We start from the raw sequence: 14,343 nt of genomic DNA, 5'->3' as shown, positions 1-14,343 counted from the left end.
AATTATTAACAATGAAAAAAAATTTAACTTAAGATTACAAAATTACAAATACGAGAAACATAATTTATATTGCATACATATAAATGTGATCAACTAAATAAATATGAGTAATATAAATACACTAATCCAATAAATGTAAACTACACATCTTAAGTTATCAGTCAAGCAACTACTACTGCATATACACATCTACCCTCACCAAGTAGTCAACAAGACATCCTCTAGGTCATACACCACTAAGTGGCCTTTACAACAACATTTCAGTCCTATTCTTATCCTATTCTCATACTACATATGATCATTGCAGTCTAAATCATGTAAAAACACATAAGGGTAAACTAGAGTAAAAAGAAGTAACATATATACAACACAAAAATATCACATCATCATCATTTCATCTTTAACAACACAACTTAAATTAAACATAACAACACATTTCATCATAGTTCAACACAACATATGAACAACAAAATTAACTCAACGCATCATATGCTTAATACAACGACTATATGCATTGTCACACATTTCATTTAGGAGATCTCCTACAACATAAGGTGAACAGTTTGAGTGACTTAACCCTAGCGAATTAACAACACAAGGTGATATAATACATCCATTCACACACACACACACTTTTAATTAAAGTGTATTTTTTAATTCAGTAAAATATATTAATAATAGATTATTTTAAGAGTATGTATTTTAATTGATTAACAAAATGGGATATATATATATATATATATATAGGGGTTATAATAACACCGATGTAACTTTTACTAAATGTTACACCACTTAATAATTCTATATTAAATGTGAATTTTGTAAATCCAACCATTAGATCATATATACAAAATTTTATATTAATCTAAAATGATTTGATACTTCATTCTTATAAAACAAAATTGACGTAATATATTCATTTCAAAATATACTAAAAGATGAACATTTTGATTACCTTCAAGTTGTTGCTCAATTTTAACAAAATTTGATATACACGTATAAAATGATATGAACTTTCAATCTAACAGATGAATTTACAAAATTCACATTTAATATAAAGTTATTGAGCGGTGTAATACTTGATAAAAGTTACACCGATGTAATTATAACTCCTATATATATATATTTTGAAATGAATATATTACGTCAATTTTTTTATTTATAAAAATGAAGTATTAAATTATCTTGAATTAATATAAAATTTTGTATATATGATCTACGTGATATGAACTTTCAATCTAACAGTTGAATTTACAAAATTCATATTTAATATAAAGTTATTGAACGGTGTAATACTTAATAAAAGTTACACCAATATTATTATAACTCTTCTCGTGTATATATATATATATATATATATATATATATATATATATATATATATATATATATAAACAACTGTTGTAAGTTGTAAATTCTAAATAAGAACAGAAAAATAAGTTAAATTAAACATAAATGACAACAAATTGTGTGAGGTTAGTAGTAAAAGCGTAAAATATTTACCTAACTTGTATTAACGAGAAGGGTGACGTTTTTGGTAGTGGTTGCGGAAATTGGAAAATATATGAATATGATATGCAGTGGCAGTGAAGGAAGGGAAGTCCATTTCTGACATTTTAGTTACGCGGACCGTGTCAGATTAAGATTGTTTATTGGCATAACTATTGGATCCAATACAACCTTTCTCTTTCTCTCTTCATATATAAAATAATAATAGTCAAATACACGATACTAATACTGCGCGAATTCTATTCTACTCTTGTTCCTTTCTCACTCAGCTCAGGTATTGCATTGCATTGACTTGGATCATTAACTTTGCTTTTCTTCATCGACTTACACGTATCTCTTTGTTCTAGCCTTCTAGTTGATAACGTTACATATCTTTCATTCCAATTATTCAATGTCTAATACAGGGAAGATGGCAGAAAATGGTTTTGTTCACGATGATGACAAAACCGGCAATTCTTCAACCAACAAGGTACAGTTTGTACTTTATATATCCTTTGCTGGGATAAAATTCGTAATCGTAGTCATCAGTTTTCTATTTTAATTTTAAATTCTTCTGTCCAGTTCTAGTGTTACATCTATTTGCCTACACACTGTTTTGAATTTAATGTCATGCAAGTTTTTTTGCCTTTCAAAATTGAAGAGCTAATAAAATCATAACCGTAGCAAACTAGTTTTGTAATGGATGTTAATTATGACGTAAACATAATGTTTCTGAGCTAGAGGCAGATATAGTCGTTATGCCACTCATTCAATGAAATTCGATATTACTTTTCAATGTGGAAACTAACTTTCTCTTCCTAGAACTTGAAGCATTTAGATAAGTGGATTAGATCCTGTCTGAAGAATAAAATGCTTTTTCCGAAGTGAGTATCCCTTCCAGAAACCTACTAGTAGGATGATTACCTTAATTTAAAAACCGTATACCCATATTTTATAGTTAATTTTGACCTGGTTTATTTAGTAATTGCGATTTCAAATAAAGTTAGAGGACTCAAATCTGATAAATGTGAGATTTCTGAAATATTTACTTACAATTTATGTGAAACTTAGTTGGTACTATTATAATTTCAAGATCTGGCAGGTGATTAGGGACTGTTTTTCCGAGATCCAACACTTTTCGCTCAAAACCATTTCTCAAAATTGATGATCAAGTTCTTTTATATATCCTACGTTGAAATATTTTTTTATGACTGATTTTAACATCTCTTTTTATGCCTAATAAAGGTTGACCCAGGGAAACCTGCTGGACTTACCTGGCAGCGAAAATTAAACAACGAAGGAAAGGCTCCATCAGAATTCACCTTATCTTTAAAAGAGATGATTCATCTGGTAAGCCTACTTGTACAAATGTTGATACCCCAAACGTTCGGTGCACCTTCATTGGTAAAACAAGTTAATATCTTATACAACCAAACTTTATATGAGAATTTAAATCTCAGTGTACCTTGATGCTCTGCTATATTATCCCTATTGGCTATATATGTATCAACTTTCATTTTCTTTCACCTATATCTGTATTATATTTAAAAATTAGGAGCATCAGGAATTTGATAGATTAGCAATCCTTAGACTATTATTTGATTTAATAGGCTCCAATTGGTTATCGGCTATGGCGTCATGTTCGGGAAGAAGTTGCCAAAGGAAAGGTAATCTTGTTTTATCAATATATTTCCATCATATATTGATTTGTGCTTATGAAGCATCCATCTGATTATCTTTCTCAAACTGTTTTCTGCATTTATTTGTTGTTTCTATCTTTCTTGCAGGGCGGGATGATTGATCCTTTTGCCAAGCACCATGTAACATCTTGTCATGGTGTTCCTTTAGGAGGTATTGGGTAGGTCTTCAATCTTTTTGTAAGAATTTCTCTTCCATTTGCTAAAGCCAAAAGATAAGCACAAGATTGTCTAAATTAACCATCCTTGTGATATGAGCCATTTACTGGTGGCTTCCATTTGCTAGTTTTGGTTTGACATATTGTAGTTGTATTATAAAACATGTGCATATTGTGCCTGGAAAATGTATCTCCATTTAGTAGTTTACTGTTAGTATGCATACATATTGCATTTAAGTGTAAAATGTTGATATGTAAAATAGATTTTTATTTCTGTCTCCATCGTATAATATGTCACAATCACACTATATTTGTCAGAAAAACACTAGTCGGGTTGTTAATATTAAGAGTGTGCTTTTGGGAAAAATTATTCTCCCCATTAGGGCCATTCTTATTAAATAGTAATTCGGTAATTGTGCAAGGGAGGGATTATAACAGATGTTATAGAAATTTACAGCATATTTACAGGGAAATAAGTCAAAGTTAAAAGCAAGTGGTTAAAATGTGACAACCTGGATATTATGATAACATCATCATTGGTATCCTATTTATTTTTGCTTGATTTGAGTATGTTCAGAACATTATTTAATAATTCAGTAAAGAATATACACCTTTGGTTGTTGTTGACAAATTGATCTCCAGGTCAGGAAGCATTGGAAGAAGTTACAGAGGTGAATTTCAGCGTTGGCAACTGTTCCCTAGAATATGCGAAGAGAAACCGGTTTTAGCAAATCAGTTTTCTGTAAGTTTGTTCATTCTGTCTAATCAGTAATATACTTTGTTGCTATCTTGCAAGCATTTTAACAATCTTAGCAGTCTGACACTGGCGGCATTCCTTTGAAATTTGAAGTTCCATATTCAGAACGTAGATACAATGATACCAGAATTTACATGTCAGTATAACAATGTGATGTTTATTCACATGCAATGAACAAAACTTAGGGTTGTAAGGATAAGGTACTGAACCATTTTGGTTAACATGGCTTTTATATTATGACAATTAACCATTTACCCTTAAATCCATACTTTTCTTTTTTTTAATCAACTGTTTTTTGACATTTCTTTTGTTTATGTGTGTGCGTGGGGGGTTTGATGATATACTCCTACTTGGTTTTTAGAAGGATATGTTAACAAGGTACACCTTTGAGAGTAATTTACCTGAGTTGTAACTTGCTAGATACTCTGTGTGTGTGTGGACATATATTTATTCCAGGTTATCTACAAAATTTCTGATAAGAATCATAGAAAACTTGTATGAGTTTGAAATTTTGGGTTGGTGACTCGTGTGTTATGACATTATAAAAAATGATTTAGTCCAAAGATTAATATGTTCATAAAATAAAATAAAAAAACCAATATGTTACGAGTGCTGGATTTGTGTTTATACAATGAGTTTGAAATTCTGGGTTGGTGACTCATCTGATATGTATGACATTATAAAAATGATTTAGTGTCCGTTTGTTTAAACTTTTTTTCTTATAAAAGAGTTTCTTTAAATAAAATAAACACTTTTTTTACTTTTTGATATGTTTGTCTAAACTTTTTTTTTTTTTAAATAAGCAGTTTTTTACTTTTTTCTTTAAGAAGTAACTCCTATTTGCTTCTTAAAGAATATTTTTTTTAAAAGCACTTGTTTAGAAATACTTCTTTTTAAGTTTAAACAAACAAACCCTTAGTGCAAAGTTTAACATGTTCATAAAAAAAAATACAACTATGTGGTTTGAGTACTGGATCTGTGTTGATACATTATATGCTTCTTGTTGTAAAACTTCCTTACTTATAGTTATTCTCCTCCTGCCTTAGTTGCGGCCTATTTAGGGGCTGCCTTAATTTCAGCTTCAAGGGTGATGGTTTAGTCTCACATCATCTGAAGATATAGTTTCAATAAAGCTTATAAAGTTTGGGTAGTATTTACCTTATAAGTTGATTTTATAGGTTGAGTTAGGCCTCAAACCCAAATCCTAAGACTTAGTGATGGAATGTTGTCATGAACGAGTTAAACTCAATATTCAGGGACTATTCTTCAGCAAGAGCATTTTAGTTGATTTTCTTTTCCAAGAGTACTTTAGGAATTTTTATCAACCTCTCATCTCTATTTTTTTTTTTAGTTTTATACTAAAGTTAAACATTTTTTAGAATATTTAATATAAACTATAGTTATATAAAGGAAACATTTATCTCGTACATTGCACAAGTTAAAATATTAGTTTAATCATATTTTCTTTATTTAATCCTTCTGATAATATTACCTTTCCTGACATGAGAAAGATATTGTCTCAGGTTTTTGTTTCACGTCCAAGTGGTGAAAAGTATTCTAGTGTACTTTGTCCAGGGAAGCCAGAGATATTAAAGCAAGTCTTTATAACTTTAATTTTATGGTCACTAATTTACTATTTTTAATGCCAGTTTTAAATTCTTTGAATTTAATTAAAAAAACTATGCACGAACTTCTCAGACAAAATCCAGTATCAGGGATTGAATCATGGGATTGGAATATAAATGGAAACAGTTCCACATATCATGCATTATACCCAAGGGCCTGGACAGTATATGAGGGTAAGCTAGGGTAGTTGGCATAGTTCCAAGTCCATTATTTATTTTTAGTACACTCTATCTCTCACATTGATCATCTCTCCTGTCCAAATGCAGAACCGGATCCAGCTTTGAGAATAGTTTGTCGTCAGATTTCACCTGTTATACCCCATAACTACAAGGAGAGTAGCTTTCCTGTAACAGTTTTTACTTTCACGGTAGGCAAGAGTGACTTCCATATAACTTTTGGTTAGATTTGATACATATAAAGTTAACAATAAGCGGTTAATTTTATTCTATGCAGATTAAAAACTTAGGTAACACAACAGCAGATGTTACCTTGCTTTTCACATGGACAGTAAGTGATACTTTTCTTTTGGCCATTTCTGTTACGGTCAGTTGGTTTTTAGCAGTCTATTCTTTTGTTCTGCCACTGATTGTAACAAACAATTTGCTGTGTTTTTCAGAATTCTGTTGGAGGAATTTCTGAATTTACTGGTGACCACTTTAATTCAAAGATAATGTAAGAAAATTTGTCAGTTGCTTTGCTTTCTTTATGCAGATGTTCCAAATTGATTCCCCCCAAACTTGTCTATACTCTATAGTTTATTCTAACATTCAAGATAAGTACTATCTCGTGCTAGGATGAATGATGGCATTCATGGTGTGCTTCTACATCACAAGTAAGTCTAGCTTGTTACTCTCTTTTTGTGCAAAAGATGAAAAGAGAAACAATTCTTAATTTTATCAATTAATGTAATTGATATATTGCATATACAGGACTGCAAATGAGAGATCTCCAGTCACATTTGCAATTGCAGCAGAAGAGACTGAATATGTTCATATCTCAGAATGTCCCGTGTTTGTCATATCTGGTGCTTACAATGGTATCTCAGCTACGGATATGTGGCATGAAATTAAACAGGTTAGGGATCTGCTTTCAAATTTCATACGTGTTGTAAGATTTTTGTTCAATGTTATATTTTCCTTCATTCTGTCTTCTCACAGATGAGCTAATTTTTTGCTGTAAGCATTTTATAAAGCAATTAATTTGAGTTTTCTTTATTTTCTTTTCCTTTGCTTTTGGGTGTCTGAATTTTTTTGTTTTCATTTATGACAAACATCAAAACTGGTGAGTATCTTTGAACATCACTCTTACATAATGTTGCAAGCTTAAAGAATCATATATCTTGGACTGTTGAACCATTTATTAATTTCCCATGCCTCCTATTCATTCATAGGAATAGTATTGATTTTTTTGCAACTATGGAGTTACAATTGCTGAAGTTTATATGGGCATCATATTTACTAATGGTGGGATGAAAATAACTTTAGAAAAGCACATTCTCCACATTGTGCGTGATCTCAAGTGAGGTGTCAATGTAGGCTGAATCAACACCATTTACTAGCATATTATGTTTTGTAGCAGCACGTGTCTTATTCCTTTCTTTCCCTTTCTTTATACAGATTTATTTAGTCGGATGATTTATTTGTATTGACTTCCTTATTTTTTGGTAATTAGGACAAATTTCATTGTTTTTTGTGATTGCGCCAGATTTGTTGCTCGCAATTCCTAGGTTAGCTTTAATTCCCTAATCTATGTATATTGTTATCAGCTGTGTACAATTGAATTATCAGAAATAATATTCAGTTTTCATATTCCGAGTTGGTGTTGGAGCTCTCGAGTTCATCATTGAGGCCATCATTTTCGTACTAGAACCCTAGTCACCTTCATTTCGGCCAGCTATAGGTTGCCCCCATTGCAATGCAACCATATAGTTGACAGTGCCTTTGTTGCACTTCAACCTCTCTACAATGACTCTGTTGCACCAGCAGCCAGCTCATTGTCAACCAGTGACTCCAGTGCCAGAACCACCATCTGACAACCAGCTCATTCCCATAAACCTGTGCCATCCGATTTTCCATGTGCCCTTGCGGGCATGTCCTTTGTCTTGGCATTTCCAGCATGTGCAGCTCACACACTGCCCTGCCGGTCTTTGAGCCACCATTGGTGATGGAACTAGGTGAGGAGATTGATGATTCCTTCACTTGCTCCATGCTTAGGACCGTGAATGCTATTGAGGTTAAGACTCCAATGACTCTTTGAAGCTCCTTGAAGTGTTCTTCAATGGAGAAGAAGCCTTGAAGTGGCTCGGTTACTCCTTAGCTTGAGGTAGAAGCTTAAGGAACCAAGGTAAGGTTGAAGCACCTTTGGAGAGAACTTAGGAGAGAAAGTTCTCTTCGGTTTTTGTGACTCTTGATTTAGAGAGAAAATTCAGATTTCATTTCTCAAATTGGTCAAAAGTGTTTTACAATCAAAGAATTACAAGTTTATAGGAGTAGGAAACTTAGAGAGCAAGCTAGTCTTGACCATGGTTCACTAGGAACCATGGTTGAGTCTAGATAAACCGTCCAAGGTCAAGAGGCTTGGAGAGCAAGCTTCTCACTTGGCTTGCTTGGTAAGCTAGCCAAGGAGAAGCTTGTGCTTCAAGCTTCCAAGCTTAAGAAACTCCATGAATTTCGTCCAAGTGTGAACACAAGTGTTCACACAAGTGTGAACACAAGTGTGAACACACTTCTAAGGTGGGTGGCTTCTTGGAATTAATTTACTCCTTTTGATTTGAAAATGGTTAATTTGGTTTAGTTAGGTTCATTCAATGGGAATGGAACCTAGCTAAATCAAATCTATGAAAAATTAGGAGTAAAATGAGTCCAATATGAAAAATTTAGCCTAGGACCACCTTTGGCTAAATTGCTAGGAGCACTCTCTAGCTTACTAAGGACACTCTCTAATTTGCTAATGCCACTCCTACTAGAAAACTAAGAAAAGAATGTATTTCTAGGTTAGGTTAAATGGAATCAAAGTGTCCAAGTAACCTACCCTAGAATCAATATACAATAGCTACTAAAAAGGGAAATACAGTGCCTTACAAATACAAAGGTAAAAATAACCTATACAAAAGAAACTATGTACAAAACATATGAAAAGGTCTTGAAGATCATCCCATTCCTCTTGGTTCTTTTATGATATCACCTCTTGGATTCCTTGGCCTTGGCCATAGTCTATCATCCCCTCCCTCTTGAAAAGGATTTGACCTCAAATCTCGAGGGTCCTCATGATTATTGGCCATACCTACAAATATATAATGAAATTCATCAGAAGTGATATTTTCAACAAATAAATGTGAAAGGAATATCCTAGAAGGAATCCTTTCATGAAACCTAAAGAAATCTATGATACTAGACCTACTAATATAATGAATAGGATCTTCTCCTAAACATAGACTAGGTATATTTCTAAATCCTAAAAATGTGCTAAAGCTAAAACTATAGCACACTAAAGACTTAATCCTAAAAACTAAAATATCTTGCCTAAAGTACCCTATGTGGTAAGCTAGGCTTTTCCTAAAAAATAAGGAAAATACTACTAAGAAATTCCCTAAACAATTTTGGATTATATTATTTGTTGGATAGTTATGAAAAGAATTTGTCACAAGGAACCTTGAAGGTTCAGATGTTATATCCAACAAATAATATATTCCATAAATTGGGTGCATTATTGACACAACTAAGGTAGGAAGACTATCTACCTTGGGCACCACCAAGGAAGTAGCATGAGAAGTAGAACTAAAAGAAGTCCACTTCTCCTTCACAAAATCTTGAAGTTGAGATTCTTTTTCTTTAAAAATAATGGATTTGTGAATCTCTTCTTCAAGACTAGTGGCAGCGTGAGGGTAAGAGTTAAGGTCTTTATGAATAAAGAGAATAGTTTTCATAGGTTCTTTATTGACAAAGTAATTCTCTTTAGACATAACTCCCTTAGAGGATATTTCTTCCTCTTTACTCTTCCCTACTTTCTCACTTTTTCTTTTTATTTTCATTTGTGTTTGATCCTCAGCCACTTGTTGAGGTGAGAGAGGATAAAACACAAATTTCTTTTCCTTATGAGTGAAGGTAATTTCATTAGTAAGACCATCATGTACTGTTTTCTTTTCAAATTGCCATGGTCTTCCTAACAAAATATGACAAGCTTCCATTGGTACTATATCACATAAAACTTGGTCCTCATACTTCCCAATGGAAAACTTGACCTTCACTTGTTGGTTAACTACTATGTCACCATCCTTATTAAGCCATTGCAAATGATAAGGTTGAGGATGTGGCATAGTAATTAGATTCAACTTTTTAACCAACCTAGTGCTACAACAGTTGCACCATGAACCACTATCAACAATGAGAGAACAAGCATTATTTAAAACATTACATCTTGTATGAAAGATGTTCTCTCGTTGTGATAGGGTACCACTAGGTTGATTATGAAGGATTCTCCTAAGCATTAGGAGCTCTCCTTCATAAGGATAAATTGGCTCCACTTTGGACCTCTGAAGCTTTGTTTCAACCTCACTCTCACTAGAAGAGGAGGTAGTAGTCTCTTCTTGACTACTATAAGTGTCATGCCCCCTTAAGATCATAACTTTCTTTGTAGGACATTGAGAAGCAATGTGACCTCTCCCTAGACACTTGAAACATTTAATATCACTAGTCTTTGTGCTAGTGTGTGGAGTGATGAGATCTCTATCCTTATCTTTATTTTTCTCTTTCCTTTTAGCCAATTCTTTGGAGGGTTCTGAAATAATTTTCTTTTCAAAAGGTTTTTCTTCCTCCAAGTAGTCTTTCCTAAGAGATCTAGAGTGGGAGCTTTCTCTTTTAGAAGATTTTCTCAACATTTGTTGTTCTACCCTTACACAAAGTTGGACCAAGTCATTTAGGTCCCTGTAGGGTAGTAGCTCCACTTGGTCTCTAATCTCTAAATTAAGACCACTTAAGAATCTGGCTACTGTAGTGGCTTCCTCTTCTCTTATGCATGCCCTCATCATTAAAAGCTCCATTTGTTGTCTATATAGTTCTACAGACATATCTCTTTGTTGAAGCCTTTGGAGCTTATTCATAAGCTCCCTACCATAGTAAGAGGGAATGTGTCTCCTCCTCAATGCACTCCTAAGATCATTCCAATATTGGATAGGTGGATCATTGTGGAGACGTCTTTCTCTTTCCAAAGAGGTCCACCAATACATTGCATGCCCTTGAAAGCTAAGGGTTGCAAGAGGGACTTTTCTTTCTTCACTTACCCTATGGCAAGCAAAGAGTTGTTCTACCTTCATCTCCCAATCAAGGTAGGCCTCCACATCATCCTTCCCAAAAAATTGAGGGAGATCCACCTTGGATTCCCTAGTTTTAATAGTTCTTCTTGGGGGAGGTTGATAATGGTTACCTACATTAAGGCTTTCATTAGGAGATGTGTATTGTGAATGTGAACTCCTACTCTTTTTCCTATGTTTTCTCATATCTTCTTTCAATTTTTCTTCCTCTTGCTTTAAAATTCTCAACTCTTCCTCAAGATAAGCAAGATGTCCTTCTCTTTCAATTCTTTCCTTCTCTCTTTCAATGGATTCTTGCTTTTTCCATAGTTTAAGTGATTTGAGCTCTTTAGTGATATAAGAAAGACTTTTTGGAGAGCCATCACTTTCACTATTGGAGGAATTTTGAGACATTTTAATTCAAGAGATATTTTCCACACAAAAATAGTTTTTATGAAAATAAGGTTTTGGAGTGCTTTAGACTTGGCACTTAGAGGTCTAAGAGTACAAATTGAACTTTGGAGGGAGGTGAGCTACTAAAGAGCCACTTAATAACCAAGCCTCTTCAAGTAAAAATCTCTAAACCCCCTTGTACTTTTGTCTTGCACAAAACAATTTTCACAAAGAACTTTTCTTAAAGGAAAAATAACAAGCAAGTGCCTATGTGTACAATTTATAAGATGCTTGAAAACATAAAGAGCAAGAAAACTTAAATTGCTTGAAAACTTAAATGACTGAAAACATAAATTGCTTAAAACATAAATTGCTTGAAAACTTAAACTAGACGTTGAAAGCAATTAAACCTAAGTGAGAGCTTGAAAGGCACCAAAGACCTTCAAGGACCACTCTCACAAGTACTACACGTGATTAGCTATTAAGAGTTCTTAAGGAGAGATGGAGATACACCAAAGGCACTCCAAGACACTCCTTAATAAAGACCTTGTACAAAAAATTTGGAAATTAAAATTTACAAGAAAATGAAATTCAAATTTTCTTCAAATGAAATGCAAATTCACACTCCAAATGAAATATAAATTCACAATCAAATGAATTTAGTGGCTGTACTTTAATTTCAAAGAAAACAAATTGCCACTAATTTAGAAACAAATTTAGCAACGGATTTTGTGAGGAAAACTAGTTTTGGAACCAAAAATTCCGTCACTAAATTAGTCTCTAATTTTCACAAATTTTTTTTTTACAAATGGTATAACTTCTTCTTGCTCCAAATCAGCCACCAATTGCAGCCTCACAAGGTGTTTCACTCCTCTCTTTAGAAGCAACTTTGATGTTAGTCACTTCTAGGTGTTTCCAAGAGCCTAGCCACCAAGAGAGAACAAACTCCCTAAGCAACCACCAAAGCCTTCAAGTGGATGTCCTTTGCCTTGGCCTCCTACACCTTTCAAGAAGCACTCAACCACCTTCAAGACTGAATATTAGTGCTAAAACTGAAAATGAACAATTTAGAATGGCTACACCAAGTGGTAGAAGAAAATGAGACAAGACTAGAAAGAGTTCCACAAATTGACAAGCAAAAATTAAGGCAAATTTGGAAGCTAGTACACACAAGAGTAACCTAGGAAAGGCACTAGAATGGATTACAAAATTAAAAGCTAAGATTATGAACAAAAACAAGACACAAATAGGTGGCTGAACCAACTAAAAATGTAAGCAAAAATTCATCAAAACCGAGAGCAATTTAAGCAAAATTTTCACTCCTTTTGGCTTTTTCTTTTGCTTTTTCTTTCTTTTCTTTTTAGCAAAATATTTTTCTCTTATTTTTCATTCAATGTTCAGGAGTTTTGAATGCCTTTTGATCACTTAGGAGTCTCGGTTTTAAGGTAGAAAAACTGCAGCAAAAAATTTGACACAAAACAAGAGGTGTTCACATGCAATTTTCAATTAGTGCTACACAATTTTGTACTATTTTTTTTGTCAAATTTTTAAGCACTCTTTCTCTTGTTTTTCTAATGCATTTAAGACACTCACACCTCTGTTTTGGTTCTGTTTTAATGTTCAAAAAATTTCAATAAGTCTCAGCCACACAACATACTCAAGGAAAACCTAAGAGGAATTAGTGTTTATGAATTTTTTTGACAAAACTTTTAACAAGACATAATAGAAACCTAACTCTAAGAAATTTGCTAGGACTAATAGCAAATTAAGAACTCAATCATGTAAAACAAAAGCACATATGGTGAGGTACAGATTCAATAAGAAAAAATACACAAAAATTTCGGACTCAATCAACACAACACAAAAACTAGGTCAAAACAAGCTAGTCTAGGAATCAATGACATTCAAAGGACTACACATGACTCTAGACAAAACATATGATTCAAAAACAAAATCTAACTCAAAGTATGTTGTCCAATCACGGACACATGTGAATGAATGGAGAAGACTCAAGCAAATACAAAAATGCACAAGTTCAAGAGTACCTAAAAGCACAAAACCGAAAATGATTCATAAGAATAGGAACAAGCAAACATGAATCATTTACTTCATACTTGACATATAGGATCCATCAAAAATTGTATTAGAACTAGATCCATGCAGCAAACACAATTTTAAGACATAGAAAAGGAAGAATAGACAACACGGATTCAAGTAAGAAAAGTTAGAAACAAAAACCTCAAGAGCACTAGGCTCTAGATACCAAAAATGATGGAACTAGGTGAGGAGATTGATGATTCCTTCACTTGCTCCATGCTTAGGACCGTGAATGCTATTGAGGTTAAGACTCCAATGACTCTTTGAAGCTCCTTGAAGTGTTCTTCAATGGAGAAGAAGCCTTGAAGTGGCTCGGTTACTCCTTAGCTTGAGGTAGAAGCTTAAGGAACCAAGGTAAGGTTGAAGCACCTTTGGAGAGAACTTAGGAGAGAAAGTTCTCTTCGGTTTTTGTGACTCTTGATTTAGAGAGAAAATTCAGATTTCATTTCTCAAATTGGTCAAAAGTGTTTTACAATCAAAGAATTACAAGTTTATAGGAGTAGGAAACTTAGAGAGCAAGCTAGTCTTGACCATGGTTCACTAGGAACCATGGTTGAGTCTAGATAAACCGTCCAAGGTCAAGAGGCTTGGAGAGCAAGCTTCTCACTTGGCTTGCTTGGTAAGCTAGCCAAGGAGAAGCTTGTGCTTCAAGCTTCCAAGCTTAAGAAACTCCATGAATTTCGTCCAAGTGTGAACACAAGTGTTCACACAAGTGTGAACACAAGTGTGAACACACTTCTAAGGTGGGTGGCTTCTTGGAATTAATTTACTCCTTTTGATTTGAAAATGGTTAATTTGGTTTAGTTAGGTTCATTCAATGGGAATGGAACCTAGCTAAAT

At 33.4% G+C, this 14,343-nt stretch overlaps 1 protein-coding gene across 3 annotated transcripts in view; it reads left to right on the top strand.

Annotated features, from left to right (window-relative positions):
- The first annotated feature begins 1,595 nt into the window (after positions 1-1,595).
- The window catches only part of LOC109811334 (Beta-glucosidase, GBA2 type family protein), a 30,882-nt gene continuing 18,134 nt past the window's right edge, over positions 1,596-14,343 (top strand). Inside the window, exons 1-13 of one of the 3 annotated variants that reach the window (XM_020375040.3) lie at positions 1,596-1,783; positions 1,914-1,978; positions 2,734-2,838; positions 3,099-3,155; positions 3,276-3,346; positions 3,986-4,085; positions 5,624-5,694; positions 5,799-5,899; positions 5,993-6,093; positions 6,180-6,233; positions 6,343-6,398; positions 6,520-6,558; positions 6,656-6,800. In XM_020375040.3, the coding sequence (XP_020230629.1) occupies positions 1,919-1,978; positions 2,734-2,838; positions 3,099-3,155; positions 3,276-3,346; positions 3,986-4,085; positions 5,624-5,694; positions 5,799-5,899; positions 5,993-6,093; positions 6,180-6,233; positions 6,343-6,398; positions 6,520-6,558; positions 6,656-6,800 (960 nt within the window). In that variant the 5' untranslated portion in view covers positions 1,596-1,783; positions 1,914-1,918. Of the gene's footprint in view, positions 1,784-1,913; positions 1,979-2,733; positions 2,839-3,098; positions 3,156-3,275; positions 3,347-3,985; positions 4,086-5,623; positions 5,695-5,798; positions 5,900-5,992; positions 6,094-6,179; positions 6,234-6,342; positions 6,399-6,480; positions 6,559-6,655; positions 6,801-14,343 lie in introns of those variants that run through there. The other 2 variants (XM_083075967.1, XM_083075966.1) reach the window with 2 other exon arrangements.

Source organism: Cajanus cajan, chromosome 5 (genome assembly GCF_000230855.2).
Source record: "Cajanus cajan strain Asha chromosome 5, NIPB_CcT2T_4, whole genome shotgun sequence".
NCBI lineage: Eukaryota > Viridiplantae > Streptophyta > Magnoliopsida > Fabales > Fabaceae > Cajanus > Cajanus cajan.
This window is presented reverse-complemented; position numbering and strand designations above follow the sequence as displayed.